This window comes from Mercenaria mercenaria, chromosome 15, assembly GCF_021730395.1.
Source record: "Mercenaria mercenaria strain notata chromosome 15, MADL_Memer_1, whole genome shotgun sequence".
NCBI lineage: Eukaryota > Metazoa > Mollusca > Bivalvia > Venerida > Veneridae > Mercenaria > Mercenaria mercenaria.
The window spans coordinates 34371647-34388507 of record NC_069375.1 but is presented as its reverse complement, the minus strand read 5'-3'; the positions used below and the strand labels follow the sequence as shown (position 1 = coordinate 34388507).

At 34.9% G+C, this 16861-nt stretch overlaps 1 protein-coding gene across 2 annotated transcripts in view; it reads right to left on the bottom strand.

Annotated features, from left to right (window-relative positions):
• Window positions 1-2428, bottom strand: part of LOC123550831 (DENN domain-containing protein 1B-like) — a 36571-nt gene extending 34143 nt beyond the window's left edge. For both annotated transcript variants that reach the window (XM_053524966.1, XM_053524967.1), the window contains exon 1: window positions 2287-2428. In XM_053524966.1, coding sequence (XP_053380941.1) covers window positions 2287-2300 — 14 coding nt within the window. In that variant the 5' untranslated portion in view covers window positions 2301-2428. The remainder of the gene's footprint in view (window positions 1-2286) is intronic.
• Between the last annotated feature and the right edge of the window lie 14433 nt (window positions 2429-16861).

The following is a 16861-nucleotide window of genomic DNA, read 5'->3' as shown; positions in this document are numbered from 1 at the left end:
TATCGAGTACTTTGCAAAAATAGACACCGGGGTTTTTTCCTACATGTGCACGACCCTACGTCATGGAAAATTACTGTGAAAACTACTTGCAACTGGCCGGTTCTCAGGACTTTCCTCGTTCTAAAAATAACAACCATTTAACATCTAAGTATTTTTAAATGTGTTAGGTCATGAAGGTCACGCGTTATACATGCGGATTTCCCCTAAACAACAATTTGTGTATACAATGGCTTGGAATTTATGGCCTTACATAACGTGAAGTGTTAATCAAAACAGAAGGACCCCGACTTCCAAATATTTTAAGACACCCCAAGAGTTAATTGCAGCGGAAGTCACCCGTGATGTACCGACGTTTGATCAGCAAAATATTACATAATATTATCTAAAAATATTTTAAATTTTAGCACAAGAATACTGTTGTCGGTCGAGTCTCGATGTCAGCGATCTTTTTGCACTTTCAGAAATTTTACGATCCGTTATTTATGTAGTGTTATTCAGTTTGATGGTTGTTGTTTTTTATATAAATACTTGCCGATTCCAATTCGGAAGATGAGTCTATTAACTATAAATCAAACTTTCAAACATCAAAATGAAACTGTATATGAATTTCAATGTGAAAGTAATCCAAAACAGAATTTTACGCCTAAAAAATATATTTCCCTTACTTTAACACTTTATATCTTCGAAACTCAAAGAGAAACTACAATGAATTTTTTATCATCGGAAAGAGAATTTAAATTCCTATAAACTTTATATTGACAAAAATAATGTCAAACTTACAGAAAATATTAAAATAATGGTATTTTTAACATAGGTGTGTGTAATCACAAAATAATGCCAACACCTCTGTCCAGATAAGACAGTCACGCTTATCAGCCATATACCGATTATTGATTATCACTTATCAGTGTTATGTAAAGGAGGTTACTTTGGCTTCTGCTCTGTGTGGTAAAGGGTTAATAAGAATGAGAAATCGGGCGATAGCAAGAACTCGTCAACGCTTTCAGCGTTTAGCCGACTCAAATATATACAGGTGGCCCCTGTGTGTAGTATACCGTTCATCTGTAAAGTCGCGTTACTTGACATTCGACGTAATGACATTAAAGAAGAAACAAACAACAATGTATTTCTTGTCTTTACCACAATATTTCATGTCATATGCATCAATAACTGTGTGAAAATGAATAAGATATCATTCAAGAAACATCCATATGTACTTCGAACAACAATAGTCAGCCTTTGTTATCATGTGACGTCACATCACTAATGTCGCGGTATAGGTCAACAATTGTGTCAATCAAACTATCGTAGGTTTAAAAACACTAAATATAATTCAAACATTGAAAAACTATCTAAGTCTAACTAACAGGAACACTCAAATGTCATTAAAACGCCAATTTAAACGTTTTATATTATCTGTTTACATTGGCACTATCGAAAATATTCTCCTCTGGGCAGCGGACACACCAGATATATTGCAAGTAAATCAAAAGGTTGCGGGCGTGGTCATAATGCAGCGGAGCCTAATTCTTACTATTACTTAATAATTTTCTATTTGATAGTTATCTAACATGTTAAAATTCACTGCTCAGTATCATGGGTGTATACTGAGGAGATGGTCAGGGGCCCCCATCCCTTCCTCCCCCTTAAAATCCGTCGAGTTGTCGTTTTGATGTTTCGCCTGATACCGATATTTCATTCATTTCTGTGTAGCTGGGGGTGTTACTTGAAATTTTGTGTCCTCTAACCTATAGGCGGGACTTAATTTGCATAATTAATGAGGACAAATGCCGATCAGCTGGTAGACGAATTATAAACATTGCAAATATTTGCTTAATTCATGGATTTTTGCAATAGATGTGTGAAAAATACGATTTTAATAAATATTGACAGATATTTAGCAATGTAACTGCAGGTAGGAACATTTTTTCACCAGCATGAGTAAAATAGGTCACGAACTTCCCCGGCAAACACCACGTTAGTGGCGCAACTCAAATACCGCGAAATTAGTGATGACGCGAGATTAGTGATGTTGAGTATAGTTTGGGCTGGAGGGGTTGGGGGTTCCAGACCCCAAGTGTCTGTGACTTTAACTGCTCCCCAGAATCCAGCTGACTTTTTGGTGAAGAGAGATCAGTTTCTCTTACGTACTGTCTATATTTCAGATCACTGTTAAGATCGGACATTTGTTACCTAAACAAAGCGAAACCGATTCTTTCTCAGCCAACAGGTAGCCAATTGTTCTGGTTATAAACAACAGACAACGGCTAAAACTGATTGCAATACCTTAATCTTGACATAGCTGAATGCTTAATGAATCAATCCATGTTGGAAAACGATATTCATCATCTAAAAATGCAAGCAAATCAGGATATATATAAGTGTTTTTCTCCGAAGTGGGAAGTGTCAGTCATCCATTTTAGACTGGTATGAGAACTGTACTACTTTATCGAAGTGACTATTTACACGGCAGCCGTGCGAATAATTTCTTAGGGACACGGCAGCCGTGCGAATAATTTCTTAGGGACCGGATATCGCCGTACCGTAAATAGTACTCGAGAATCATCGGTTGTATACGGAGAATGGCGGAAAAGTAGAGACTCTACGGATTTCGAAATCTATTTTAAGATAAATTGTCGTTTGGCTGTCGAGAATCTTGTTATGATTGTTGTTTAACCTGTTGTTTCCACTAAATTAATTTAAATATAAGTTTTTCTTTATCGCCATCAAAAGGTAGTCTAAATTAATTTTGTGAAAGTTGTGTACTTTAAATAAAGTGTATATTACGTAAATTTATGTGTATTTTTATACACATTCCGGAAAATATTTCTGCAGTGCAAATAAGTTGAATAGATATGGTGATAAATAAAAATAAATAAATGAATAGATAATGCAACTCAAATCTTATATTGTGCAGGAGGGATTATATGATATTTTCTTCAAAATTCCGGGCCTTAAAATACATCAAAGAACGAAAATTTATCTAAAAATAAATTGCAAAATCCGTACTTTCAGCAGAAAAATCCTTTCCATAGGTCTCTCCAGTGGCCCCTTACAATTGCTGCAGTGCGAATAGTTTCTAGGGGACACGGCTGCCGTGTGAATAACGAAGTAGGGACCACAATATATTATTCGCACGGCAGCCGTTTATATAGCCTCGGCCTACAGTAACAGTTAAACCGGAAAGTAGTTCTCGTTCCAGTACTCCCGAACAATCAATTTTGACTGGGAGAAACAGTATTAATCTATAAAGAAAAAAATACCATAGTTAAAAAGAAAACAGTCATGAGCTAGTCCTTGTGCTTATTTTTGAGATATCTGACCATGATTAAAGTGAAACGGACAATTCAAGCTAATTTTAAAACATTATATTTGAATTATTTAACATATCAGATGTTTTGACATCATATTTTAACTTAAGAAAGATAGTAGCAGTGCCATTGTAATAAATTTACTCAAAGGTTGCCATTAATTCATAAAATGATTTTCATTTTCGTACGCCGAATCCAGGCTTTATTCTACGTTTTCCGGATAAATAACGTTACGCCATCACTTCCGGTTTATCAAACGTGCAGAACAACATTAAGGACAAATAAGTTGTTGATGCATTTAACATAGGAATAAAATGAAGTTGTTAACTCTTCATTGTTCTAAAGTTTTCCAGCAAAGGTTTTTATTATTTGTGTTACTCTGCTCGTAAAATCATAAAAAATGTTACGGGCATACTTGACCGCTGCTCTCTGGACAGGTTATTAATAAAACCCGGCCCGGCCCGGCCCGGACCAAACCACGGAAATAGCCGATTCTGATTGTACGGAAACCACCGGAAACTTACGGACGGAAGGCTAATATAATTACGAATGAATGGTGATACCGTCATCTTAATCAAGGCAAATTTATGAGTATTTTATTTCATTATTACAAAAGTAGAAGCAAAGTATTTAATATTGATGATACGTATGTTTGATGAAGTATTGCACTTAACATAAGCAAAGACCTAAAATAACAAGATATTTGAATCACACCCAATCAAAGAAGTAATACGTTCGGCAGTCACGGCGATGTGTCATTTTGTGTACCGGACAGACACGATATAGCAGTTTGCAGGATACTTTCAACAGAACTTGACAGGCTAGTTAATGGAACGTCGTTATTTCACACCTAAAGATGTGACACTATGTTGTGTAGTACGACGAAGGGGTCTATAACGTGCACTGGAAGTATTTATAAAATTTGTTTGCCCGACCAAGATAGCGTTTTAGCACATTAAGTATTAATTTAATAGAAATATCTTGCCTTAGGGAACATATAAATATAAACACTCTTATATTAAGTTTGTCAAAGATTTGCATTGATAAGTACACATTTTGCGAAAATTAACTAGAAATGTAAGTTTATGAAATTATTATTATACTCCTTTTGCCTATCTCGGTTGCGCAACCAAGACAGATCGAAAATAGATGAACTTCGAAGCTATGCGCTGTTTTCATACTTACCATTTGTTTCAGGTTGTTGAGGTATTCAAATTTGAATATAAAACTATAAATTATATCTAAAGCTAAAAAAAAAGTCCACTTTTTACATTTTTTCATATTAAAGGGAGGCAATTACAAAATTTCATAAAAAGTGTCAAAGTAAACATTTCCAGAAGAGGTATAACTCTGTGTAATAGGTCTTTGTTCCTGAAATACAAGAAAACTGAAAAAAATATCATAAAATGTTGCTCAAATGATAAATCACATGATTTAGCTTTAAACAAAAACGGGTGATATGTATCATGATACCTGGAGTTACAGTAAGTTGTAGAAATGAATAAACTGGAGTATAAAATATGAAAGAGCGGTCGCAAAGTTTCGACCCAGACCCCCCCCCCCCCCCCCCCCCTCGAAACATGCCCGCTCAGCGCTCAGTCTGTTTAAAACAAAACAATAACAAGGCAGTCTGAAAGACAGCTAAATCCCCCGCCACTGCTATGGATAGTGAAAGGGTAAAACCTTTGATTTTAGCTGTGACCTTGACCTTGAACTGACACGGCTGACTCATGAATTCTGCACAACGTCTTGATGAGGTGATCATTTGACCAAAGTTTCATGAAAATCCTTCAAGGGGTTTAGGAGATACAGAGCTGAAACCTTTGACCTTCAGTTGTGACCTTGACCTTTAGTTGACATGACTGTCTCATGAGTTCTTGATGAGGTGATCATTTGACCAAAGTTTGATGAAAATCCTTCAAGGGGTTAAGGAGATACAGAGTGGACACCAAATGGAAGGCTCAAACCTTCGACCCTTAGTTGTGACCTTGACCTTGAGCTGGCATGGTTGACTCATAATTTCTGCACATCGTCTTGATGAGGTAATCATTTGACCCAGGTTTTATAAAATTCCTTCAAGGGGTTTAGGAGATATAGCGTGGACACGAAATGGAAGGCTCAAACCTTTGACCTTCAGTTGTGACCTTGACCTTGAGCTGACATGGCTGACTCATAAGTTCTGCACATCGCCTTGATGAAGTGATCGTTTGACCTAAGTTTGATGAAAATCCTTCAAGGGGTTTAGGAGATATAGAGCGGACACAAAATGGAAGGTTCAAACCTTTGACCCTAAGTTCTGACCTTGCCCTTGAGCCGGCATGACTGACTCATGGGTTCTGCACATCGTCTTGATGAGGTGATCATTTGACCCAAGTTTTATAAAATTCCTTCAAGGGGTTTAAGAGATATAGAGCGGACAATAAATGGAAGGCTCAAACCTTTGACCTTGAGTTTTGACCTTGACCTTGAGCCGGCATGGCTGACTCATGGGTTCTGCACATCGTCTTGATGAGGTGATCATTTGACCCAAGTTTTATAAAATTCCTTCAAGGGGTTTAGGAGATATAGAGCGGACACAAAATGGCAGGCTCAAACCTTTGACCTTGAGTTGTGACCTTGACCTTGAACCGACAAGGCTGACTCATGGGTTCTGCACATCGTCTTGATGAGGTGATCATTTGACCCAAGTTTCATGAAAATCCTTCAAGGGGTTTAGAAGATATGGACCTGACACGAATTTGTTTCGGACGGAAGGACGGAAGTACGGAAGGACGGAAGGACGGACGGAAGGACGGACGGAAGGACGGACGCAGACCATTCCTATAATCCCTCCGCCACGGCGGGGGATTAAAAAAAAAACCCGGTAAATATCTAATATGGATAAATGGGAGGGTAGTGATAGCAATGAACTTTCGTGTTTTAACAATTTACTGCTAACGTTATTTTTATTTTTAGATTATTTATTTTTTTATTTCTCTTTCTTTTATATTTGAAATAATACTAGCATATCTTTTTAACACAGAATTAAAAAAAAAACCGGTCTGGTCGGACTACGAACTTTTTCAGCTTATGCTTATACAACTATTCACACGATGGTAACTTTTTTGTTTTTAAAATGGATTACAAATGTGTGCAATTCAGATGTTAAATTATTATACCCCACACAATGTCCAATGCAATTTTCCCACTAGTTTAACTTGAATAATATATCATATTTACAAGTGTTTTTATATCTCGTGCGCAAAATCGTTATTTTCAACTTCTGCGCAACTAATCATATTATACAATAATTGCCTTTTGGTGAGGTCGATATGAGCCGCGCCATGTGAAAACCAACATCCGCACAGTCTGGTCAGGATCCATGCTGTTTGCTAACGGTTTCTCTAATCGCAATAGACAATGTTGGTTTTCTCATGGCGTGGCTCATATGTGGATTTATCGGCCTGATAAAAGCAATATCAACCTCGGGCGAATTTATCGACTTGATATCGGTATACAGGTCGATAAATCCACATATCGATCACACATAAAAGGCGACAATTGTTTTATTATTAAATCCAGCCTACTCATAAGTATAAACATTAGATACAAATGTCTGCAGCCTTAGGTCATCTTTGAAATTCGTAGTTAATTGTATACGACGTCGCATTGTTTTAACGTAATAACGTGTGGGCGTCACAGCTGGAGGTCAATATGTGTGTTTGACTCCGCCTTCGAGAAAATACTCTCGGACTTTTTATCGTTGATCATTTGACTGCATCTAGAAAAATGGAAAGGACTATAAATATTGATTTAATGATAAAAATAATTATTCTTATATCCCATGCGCAACAACGCTATTTTGTTTTTCTGCGCATGCGATATTACATTTTCATGTCCCCCTATGAGAGATCGATACTTTCGTACTGATTACAAGACGATGCGCTTATTTATACATAGGATTAAATTACTTTATCCTGTGTTCATAGATGTGTAAACCCGGCCTATTTTTCTTTTCTGCTTTTGAATGATTTGTTCTACATGCAACATTTTGAAAACAATTTTTTTTATCAAATATTAAACTGAAACTATCACCATCGGATTGGAAATTAACTAACTACTAACTACTAAGAAAATGAGTGCTCTCATTATATGTTCCGTAGTTATCGCCGTTTTCCGAATGTTACTGCTGCTGATTTTGTTGAAGTATGCCCATAAATACAGCGATATGTAACCTCAAGATTATACTTATCAAAAAGTCTTTTTATACAGCAAAGTCGCGACAATCTAAATGCTTACTAGTAAAGCCTCCTTAATTTTGACTTCATTATTTGGTAAGTCATAACTTTTTTAACGTTAAATAAACCATTTCATTTATTTTCCGGTATAATAAAATAAATAATGTATTCCTAAGAGGGTGATCCCTCGAAATAACTCTATCCGTGACTAATATTTTTCAATGCGACAATTGTAAGTTACTGTAGAGAAAGAGTTTAGTATTCAAAATGTAAATGTATAATAAAATGTTGACGAAAATGGGCTTAAAATCCTAAAACACACATGGGCAGTTTAACAAACCATTTTAGCTGGAGAATTACACTCAGATCCCTCGTAAAAAACTGCAAACTATCGTGCAATTACTCTGTATATAAAAAAGAGCAACATTTTAATTTGCATAATTACAATAGGTTTGGTTCTACCAATGAAAAACTCACAAAACGTAGGGTCTCAGAATGCGACAGCATTAAAGCTGCTCAATATAGATCCAAGTACAGTTCACTTCCGGTGTGGTCACGTGACTATAGTAAAGTAAGCAATGTTAGAGTAAATCGTCTGCAGTACACTGTGATACTGATAAATTTACAAAAATATCTTAATGAAGAAATTTGTCAGATTTGAAGAAACAACATCCTTACAAAGTTTTATTTTGCTTTTATCCAGACTTATTTGTAAATTATGATAGCGGGCTCAAACGATTCTTCTGTTGTTATGTATCAAAAATGCTGATCACTAGCAAACTGACTGAAAGGGCATTCTGTATACAATAATATATCAAATCAACCTAAATAAATTGCTAAGTTTTGCAAGATATGTCTAACCATTGAAGTTTAATCTTGAAGCATCTAAATGCATAATCTGAAAGTATAGAGCATTGGTAAATATCAAAACGAACCTTAACAAGTTACTTGGTCTTTTTCACGAAACAGTGTGAATCGTTCTATATATTGAGTGCAGTTAAATGGTAATTTTGTTCCCATTTAAAAGATTTCTTTTTTCGCGTCGAGTTTTGGTTCACCAACTAATGTCAAATACACTCGGTGACTGCTTCCTGGAAACTAACCAGTACTCACACCGAAAGAAAGGACTGCTGGAGTCACGGTCAAAATTCCTGACAGGATTCAACCCCGCGACCTCCGGATTACGAGACATCTGCACAAAAATGAAAAAAGGTAGAATTTGTATCTCGATTCTACTCTATATAGTTTTGAACTAATTTGAATATAACTTAAGTTAGTCAGTTTATTCAGAGATTACTTGCAAACTTGAAAAAAAAAATGTTAAAACATCATAGCAACCTGCCGAATACGAAATCGGTTATCGAAAGTGCAAAGACTATGCCACAAACTGCAATGTACCACAATATATTCAATTTGTGACTCTCATTTACATCAATTCAGTCGACAAAGTTCCAGAGATACTCAGAATATTGCGTGAACAAACCTATCTCAGTATGTTTCTATATATTTATACAGGAATATTTTGAAAATATGGGGTACCGTGTGTAAAACTTTTCAATATTCAACGCTGCATTCTTCGTGCGTAATCGGTATCCCGACCTATCCTAAATTTTTTACATGACCCCAGGAGGGTCTAATACGTATCAGTTGTTCCAGATGACCCTAAATGTTTTATGGTCTTTGAGATTTTTTAAAAACTTTTTTAATAAAAAGTTTTAAAAAACTGCTCATTCTATTCTTTAAAAAAGTGTCAGTGATATTAGAAATTATTCGTATTCATTTTTTTTAACATAAAAATAATTTCCGTAAAGTCTCATTGAACAAAAAAGTATTTAAAAAAATCTGCCTATTTACTACCTTTTTTTAGGCATGTTACCGGACACAAAGAATTATTTAGGCTTTAGAAATGCACAGGTGAAACAAAAATTCTTTGAGGCCCGAGAGGAATTCCTTTCTTCGAAAGATAACAACTTTTTTGGACATACGTGATTATAAAATAGTATACAATGATAACGATATAAAATTTCGGGAAATAATTAGAAGGCTCGTCAAAACAACGCTATATATATAATGTATAACGACTTCCTGTGCACAAGTTTAGAAATTATATTAAGACGTTTTTGCAACCAGAAAGAACACGCAGTCTTAACCCATTCATCAAAGAAGTTCCTCGCGGGCATGATAAAGTTCAGTGTTTTTTACTAAATTCTAAATATGTAAGTTGATATCGACACGATATCATTCGTAATTATATTAGCCTTCCGTCCGTAAGTTTCTGTAATAATGAAATAAAATACTCATAAATTTGCCTTGATTAAGATGTCGGTATCACCATTCATTCGTAATTATATTAGCCTACCGTCCGTAAGTTTCCGGTGGTTTCCGTATAATCGGAATCGGCTATTTCCGTGGTTTGGTCCGGGCCGGGCCGGGCCGGGTTTTATTAATAACCCTCTGGACAATCTTGATCTTATAGACAAGATTTTTCTGACAGGTATGTCTGTAACAATTGAACAGTGCTCAAATTAGGGTGTAGCATATGTTGTGTAAACATTTTTTTTTACCTTCCTATTTGATGTTTTGATGTTTCTTTTGATACATCTGAAAGAATTGTTAGCTTTAGCTGTGACATGGTTTATGTAACGGGTCCAGTTTAAATCCTTAGAGGTAGTCATCCCTAAATATCAAAGCCGAGTCAGTGGTTTTAAGTGTGGTATTGTGCAGTGTGTTTTGGAAAATGAATGAGCTTTTCTTCCTGGTGATCTTTAGAACCTTGCTTTTGGCTCTCAGTGCTCTGACTCTCGACAAGTTGTTGCGTACAGTGGTGTAATTATACCTTAGATTGACCCTATTTATATGTTTTACTTTATATGATCTGGTATTTTGTCACTAATCTTAGAGCCTTTCTCAGCGTGGAGTGATTTTATTTACACTGTATTGTCTAACTTGTTGAAAATAGGGAAAGTGCGAGGTTGGCCCGCCCAAAAGACGTTTAAACCCCTAGTTTCCTTTATACAGGTTACTGGCCGTTCCAAGGTGGCGTCCCTATTTTCAACTTGTTTTCTGTCTGTTTCGTATTTTGTGTTGTGTATGTTTTCTTGTTTGTTCTTGGAATTTCTTTCCTTTCTCTCCCCCTAGGCCTACCCTCATCCCTACCGCCGCCTTGCATTTGCTCCCCTTTCCTTTTACTAAAAGTTATCGTGCCCACCATACTTTTGGCCGCCGGCCGTCCTTGGGCGGTGCCCCACTGTATTGTTTTTTCCTGCTTGTTTGCTGTTTGGATGGGTGTCTGGTGCGTTGACCCACTGTGTTGGGTTTTCTTGCTTGTCTGTTTGTTTATCTCTGTGTGTGTGTGTATGTGTGTGTGCGCGCGCGCGCTGCTGCTGTTTACGGTGAAGGGAGACTGCGTTTTAGGAACGTGGCTTTTCCTGTTGAATATTCACCCTTGTTTTTTTCGCCCCCCGCCCTCCTCTACCCTTACCTCATTTTATATTTTGCATATAATTAAAATGCACTAATTGTTGGATTTTTGAAGCAACCTGTCTATTTTATTTTTCCGTTACAGTTTCTTTTTGTTGTGGGCCTACTTTGCAATGCATGGCTCTATGGTTGTGTTTGGGGTGCTCTAAGCTTCCGGGAAATCTACCCTTACCTTTTATCTTTTACCCGTGTTAGACCCATCGCCCAGTTTCGTTCATAGTCTTCAAGTTTATGTGGAATGTGGTTTTCTGGTGGGTTGAACAGGCTTCAACAAATGTGTTTCAAGCTGATAGGGTGGGGACTGAAAAATTCAAATTTAAATTGTTTGTTTAGTATGTTTGATTTGGCAGTGGGATCTGTATAAAGGATTCGTCAGACTTTAGCGGTGACACTTCACTGTTATCAGTTAAATTATGTTTGTTGACAAAAATATTCTTATTTCGCCCTGGCTGTGAGTCTCCTTCAAAAATGACTGATTTCAAATATATTCACTAAGAACTGTTTTGACCATGGTTTCTAAGAAGTTGCAGCACAGCTCCTTACGGGTATACAATAGTAAATAAATTTACTATATGTTCTATCTAAAATTAACAATCTTCTGAGACCTGTAACACATAGCCAGGCCCATTAAAAAAATATTACTAGCCTTATGTTCTTAAATGACCTATACACCACAAAATGACACCAAGAAAAGTACGGGTCATATATCTTCTAAGAGAGATGTTTTGTCTAATAGGTCAACACTATGGAATATCTTCAAAACTGACAGCTCAAATACAGGTATGAACACGTGTAATAAGGTTTGTCATTCCTATAAATCCAACAAATCTCATTGAACATGCCACCAAAATGTCAAGTATAGGTCCACATTGAAATAAAAAAACAGGAACTGGCTTACATAAAACATGAAAATGCCACTTTAACTGGGAAAAAATGAGGATTTCTTCTTTCTGCCATTATCCGACTAGCCCGGAAGTGCCGATTGATTAACTATTTAGTACTATTATACATTACGTTTGCGGTTTTACGCTTTCGTTATGCTAGTCAATGTCGGGCATATTGAAGTCTGCAGGTAGCCATACAATACTGGTGTCAGGGATAAGGTTCAGAGATAACCAGAGCTGATTTAGCGATTCATCATCATTCTCAAGGGACTTAATTTGTAGTATGAACCAACGAAAATAGAATGTTTATAGTGATTTTTGCCCAACATAGATTACATTCAGATCTGCACTTGATATTTAAAACAGAGATACGTTCATTACTGCTGAATTTGTTTGTTTGTTTGTTTGTTTTTGGTTTGGAGTAGGGAGTTGGTTTTGCCTGTGGAGTTAGATATTCGTGTGATGGGGTCCATGTAGAGACAATACAGATAGGTTGTACTGTTGCATATGAGGTGGTTGCCGTTGTTGGTGTCACTCCGGGAGTCTAGTGATTCAACCAAAGATGAAAAATGATTACTGCCCTCGTAGAGCTGGTGATACTTACAAAACCGCGAGTCTGATAATGATAATTTATCATATGTGGAATTTCAAATATTCTGGCAGTCAGTATGAAACATCCAGTCACAAGAATCGCATAAAATACCTATCTGCCGCCAGGTAACCTCTTGGTTGCATTTACCACATGCATATTTTGGATTTGTGCCTGCGGTCCAGGATTTAGTTGAATGTCGGACGACTGGATAGCTAGAAGGGAAAACAAGTATAACATGGACGTTTTAGATATACAGCTTAAAGCTGCAGAACTTCTATGAGGGTGAGCAGTGCGACTGGGTTACAAAAAGGCATAGATTTCGGTATTACGATATTCCTTTTGTACTTCAGCTGAACAGATGTATTTTTTGTTATAATAGGTGACATACTGGCTATTCGACCCTAGTCTATAACTAGCAACAATAAGCAGGACACAAAACTGTCACGATGATATTCATATTTCGTGAAAAGTACAATTATGTAGAACCGGAGATGGACCTCGTGTACATTGAAATAAAGGGCATTCACCTTTTTTTACATGCAGCTTTACCATAAGACGTTAGCGAGATGTAGGTTTCTGCTAGTATTGATTAGAAGTGGTTTAGATGATAGACAATGTGAAAGATTTATTCCTAGAAATTGAAAACTATTAAATGTTTCAGAAAGTTTGGAAGACGAGAACAATTCCCGACGCAGGCTAATATCATCAATAGTCTTACCTGCTCCTTAGTAAAATCTATATGAAAATCCTTTCGGAGCATAAAATGCAACCAAGCAAAATAATAGCACACTTGGTTTTACTGAGTCTGTTCAAGAGCGGTAATGGAAAGTGCAACACCCTCACGCCCCCTAGCACCGGCTTTAGATATTTTTGCACGTTTGACTTAAATGTTGTTCTGTAGAATTTTATTAAACCATATTTTTTCAAAGCATTATTGAATCCGAATGAAATCCAGCTAATAAAAGAAGAAAGGGTCGTGTGTTTGATTTTCTTGAGACCAATTTGAAAATATTGGTACTCCGGTCAATTTTCCCAATAGACCTTGTGGACAAATCACACTTGCGTTGACTATTTGCACATAGAAATTACACAATGTAGAATTTAATGAAACTTTCCATAGTTGTATAATTTTCAGTTTTCAATCATATGGCAAAATAAAACGTATAGGTATGTGTGCTTTTTTTCAAAGTTCGCCAAATATCAGTTGTAATCCTTAAATTCTGATTATTCAATATTATATTGAATTATTTTACATCAGTACCTACCTTTTGTCAAAATTTACATAAAAAAAGAAAGTAAGGTTGATCGTTTTACACTTAATACACGTGATATTATGAATTTCTCGCCCGTCTAACGGTTACCATGTATTATTATACGTTTCTTGGAAAAATAATGTTACACTGTCATTTTCAGTTAATAAAACGTGCAAAACTACCATAAGCACTACACAATTCTATTAGTAAACACCGGGAACCAGGTTCATATAATCAGTGGATAGTTTAACGGTGGTTAATCTGATTTTGGTCAAGTAATGGCATGAATGGATTTGTTCGAAACTTTAACATCTGGTCATATAAAGTTAAAGGATAAAATAATCTTTATTTTTATCGTCGGTTTTATCAATATGAATATAGCTAATACAGGCTATTTTCTGACTAAACATGATTATCCTGTAATAATCCAAACTAACAATCTATATCGGACAAGAAAACACAATTGAAAGCTGAGATGCATAAATGATAAAATTTTAAGACTTGAGCAAAAAGAGACTGATTCAAAATATTAAAAAATATAACATTCAAAGCTTAGAAACTGCTTAGCTAAATCATATAAGAAAATGATATAGGATGAGAAGTAACAAGTTACACGTATTTACAATACATTATAACACTAATTAATCCTTATTGTGAGCTAAGTGTATTTCTTTGGACATATATTTAGAATTTGGTTGTCCTATCCTGTTCGCCCAATCAATATATAGAATTATTTTAGCAAAGTAATGAATTTGATAAAGATACCTTGCCTGAGAAATGTTATGATATTACATAAGATCAAATGTATAAATTTTGAAAAATAAAGTTCATTGTCAACTTATATTTAGCATAAATACATCAGAAATGCAAGTTCGTAAAATTAATATATTTCCTTCCCCTTTTCTCAGCTGGAAATAAATAAACACGGAGTTTCAAAACTTGTTGTATGATTCAGATTTTTAAAATATCACGATATCTATCAAATGGAAATCAAAAGATATACTAAGCGTTTTTAATACAAATTAACTCGAATTAGCAGCCACGAGTCCTCTTAAGGTCTGACTGATGAAATTCTATACAGCCTGACCCAGAACCAAAAGCGCTAGTCGGACAATAAAAATCTTATGTGGTATGTTTTCCTTACTGTAACGGTGCAAACAAAGTCTCAGATAATAGCTTAGTCTAAAACACCGTGATATGAAGTAATGATTTAATTTGTTTGTCTGAGTAAATCTTGTGCTAGCGACAGGTTTTATTTGCTCAAAACGGCAAAATATCGTAACATTTTGTCCAATGCAAACGGCATATTAGAACCACCTTTAAAATGTTTTTAGTTCTAGCAGCCCCTAAAAGGGGCCAATCAAAATCATTTAACAAAATTAAGAAAGGTCTTTAGAAGAATGCTACAGACCAAGTTTTGTGAAGATATTAACATAAAATTTCGGTCAGATAGCAAACAACTACACCATAATTCAAAGAGAAGACCGTTAGTGCATGGTTCGGAAGAAGAAGTGTATTTTTCTCTCTATTATTAGCTCTTGCAGTTGTTCTTTATGTGCCAAGCGGAACCATTTGAACAAACTTGAGTTAGGACAATGACCAAAATAAAAAGTGATGTAATTCTGATGGGTAGTTTCAAAGGAAAAAAATGTTTGAGTAGGCCTTAAATGCTGATGTGGGCAGCAGGATGATGACGACACATTTTTAAATAAAAATCGCCACACAGATATTATTTCAAATATTTCAAAGGCATTAGCTTTATTAAAATACTGTTAGTATAACAAAAGAATATATTGACCAACACTTAACAGCATAAAGATATTGAATATTTACATGCTACACAAAAAATAGTAATGGATAAGACTACTAAATATGAAAACCACTGGCCTTAATCGAAACAAAACATTAAGACCTTAATAAATGCTTCGTACTATTAATGGTGATTGCAATTAAAATTTAATGTTTGTAGTTAAAGCAAATTATGAAATGAAGGAATTATAAATAATATGATCATATATAATTGTTCAAAGTACACTTATCTTAATCGAAACAAAATAGTTAAGCCAATATTAATACTTTATATTTTATTTGTTATTTGAATTTGTTCTCATGTTTATGTAAAACATGCATACTGAGAAATTGAAATAATCTTGGTAATAAATTTGATTGGATTTACTGGAATTATTTTCATTTGTAATTTAATCAAAATTGATATGCCTCTAATTTAGAATGCACAATCACTATTTTGTAATAGAAATTGCTTCACACAATTCTAATACAAAGAAACGTTTATGTTGCAAGCAGAAATGTATCAAACATAATAACTGTACGCATATCGCAGAATATCTTTTTGGCACTTATCTTCTGGTTCTCCACCTCATTTTATTTAAAGATATAATAAACTAAAATATATAATATTTTAACTTTTTACATCTATTTATGAAATGATTCTAAAGAATCTAATATCCATTTTATATGATCTAAGCATGTTATATATATTTTAAATGAAACGTAAACGTATTGTATATATTCAGTTAAGCAATTTAGATATTTATTTTTCAAAATTATCACATTTGATATAAACTTTTGTTTATTTCTAATGAAGACATATATAATTTATATTAAAACATGAAATATAAACACAATAATACAGCTAAGCTTAAACTTGAAATTAATACTGAAATATATTATTTTTTGTGGTATATTCTCAGCACTCTCACAATGTTGTTTCTATAATGAAGTAATTGGTAATTTATTTTCATTTCAAACAGTTTTTTTGAAACCAGAAGTTTACAGTTTAATTTACAGAAAAGACATTTTATTAATACCTAACTTGGACATTTACAGTTCATCGTTACATTTAAACAAAATGTCATTTTTTCTATCTATACCATATATATCATCTTTAATTCAGGCCGTTAATTTTCATTGTCAATGACAATTTTCACCTATTTTTAAACGATTATATTCTAAATTACGTAATGTCACACTTATGTCACACTTATCCTTTACCTGTAATAAATCCCTTTGTAATTCATATGTGGTACACATTGACTTGGATAGTGGTACACCCTGATGTGGTACACATCGACCGCGATCTACATTGACCATGAAAATATTCCAA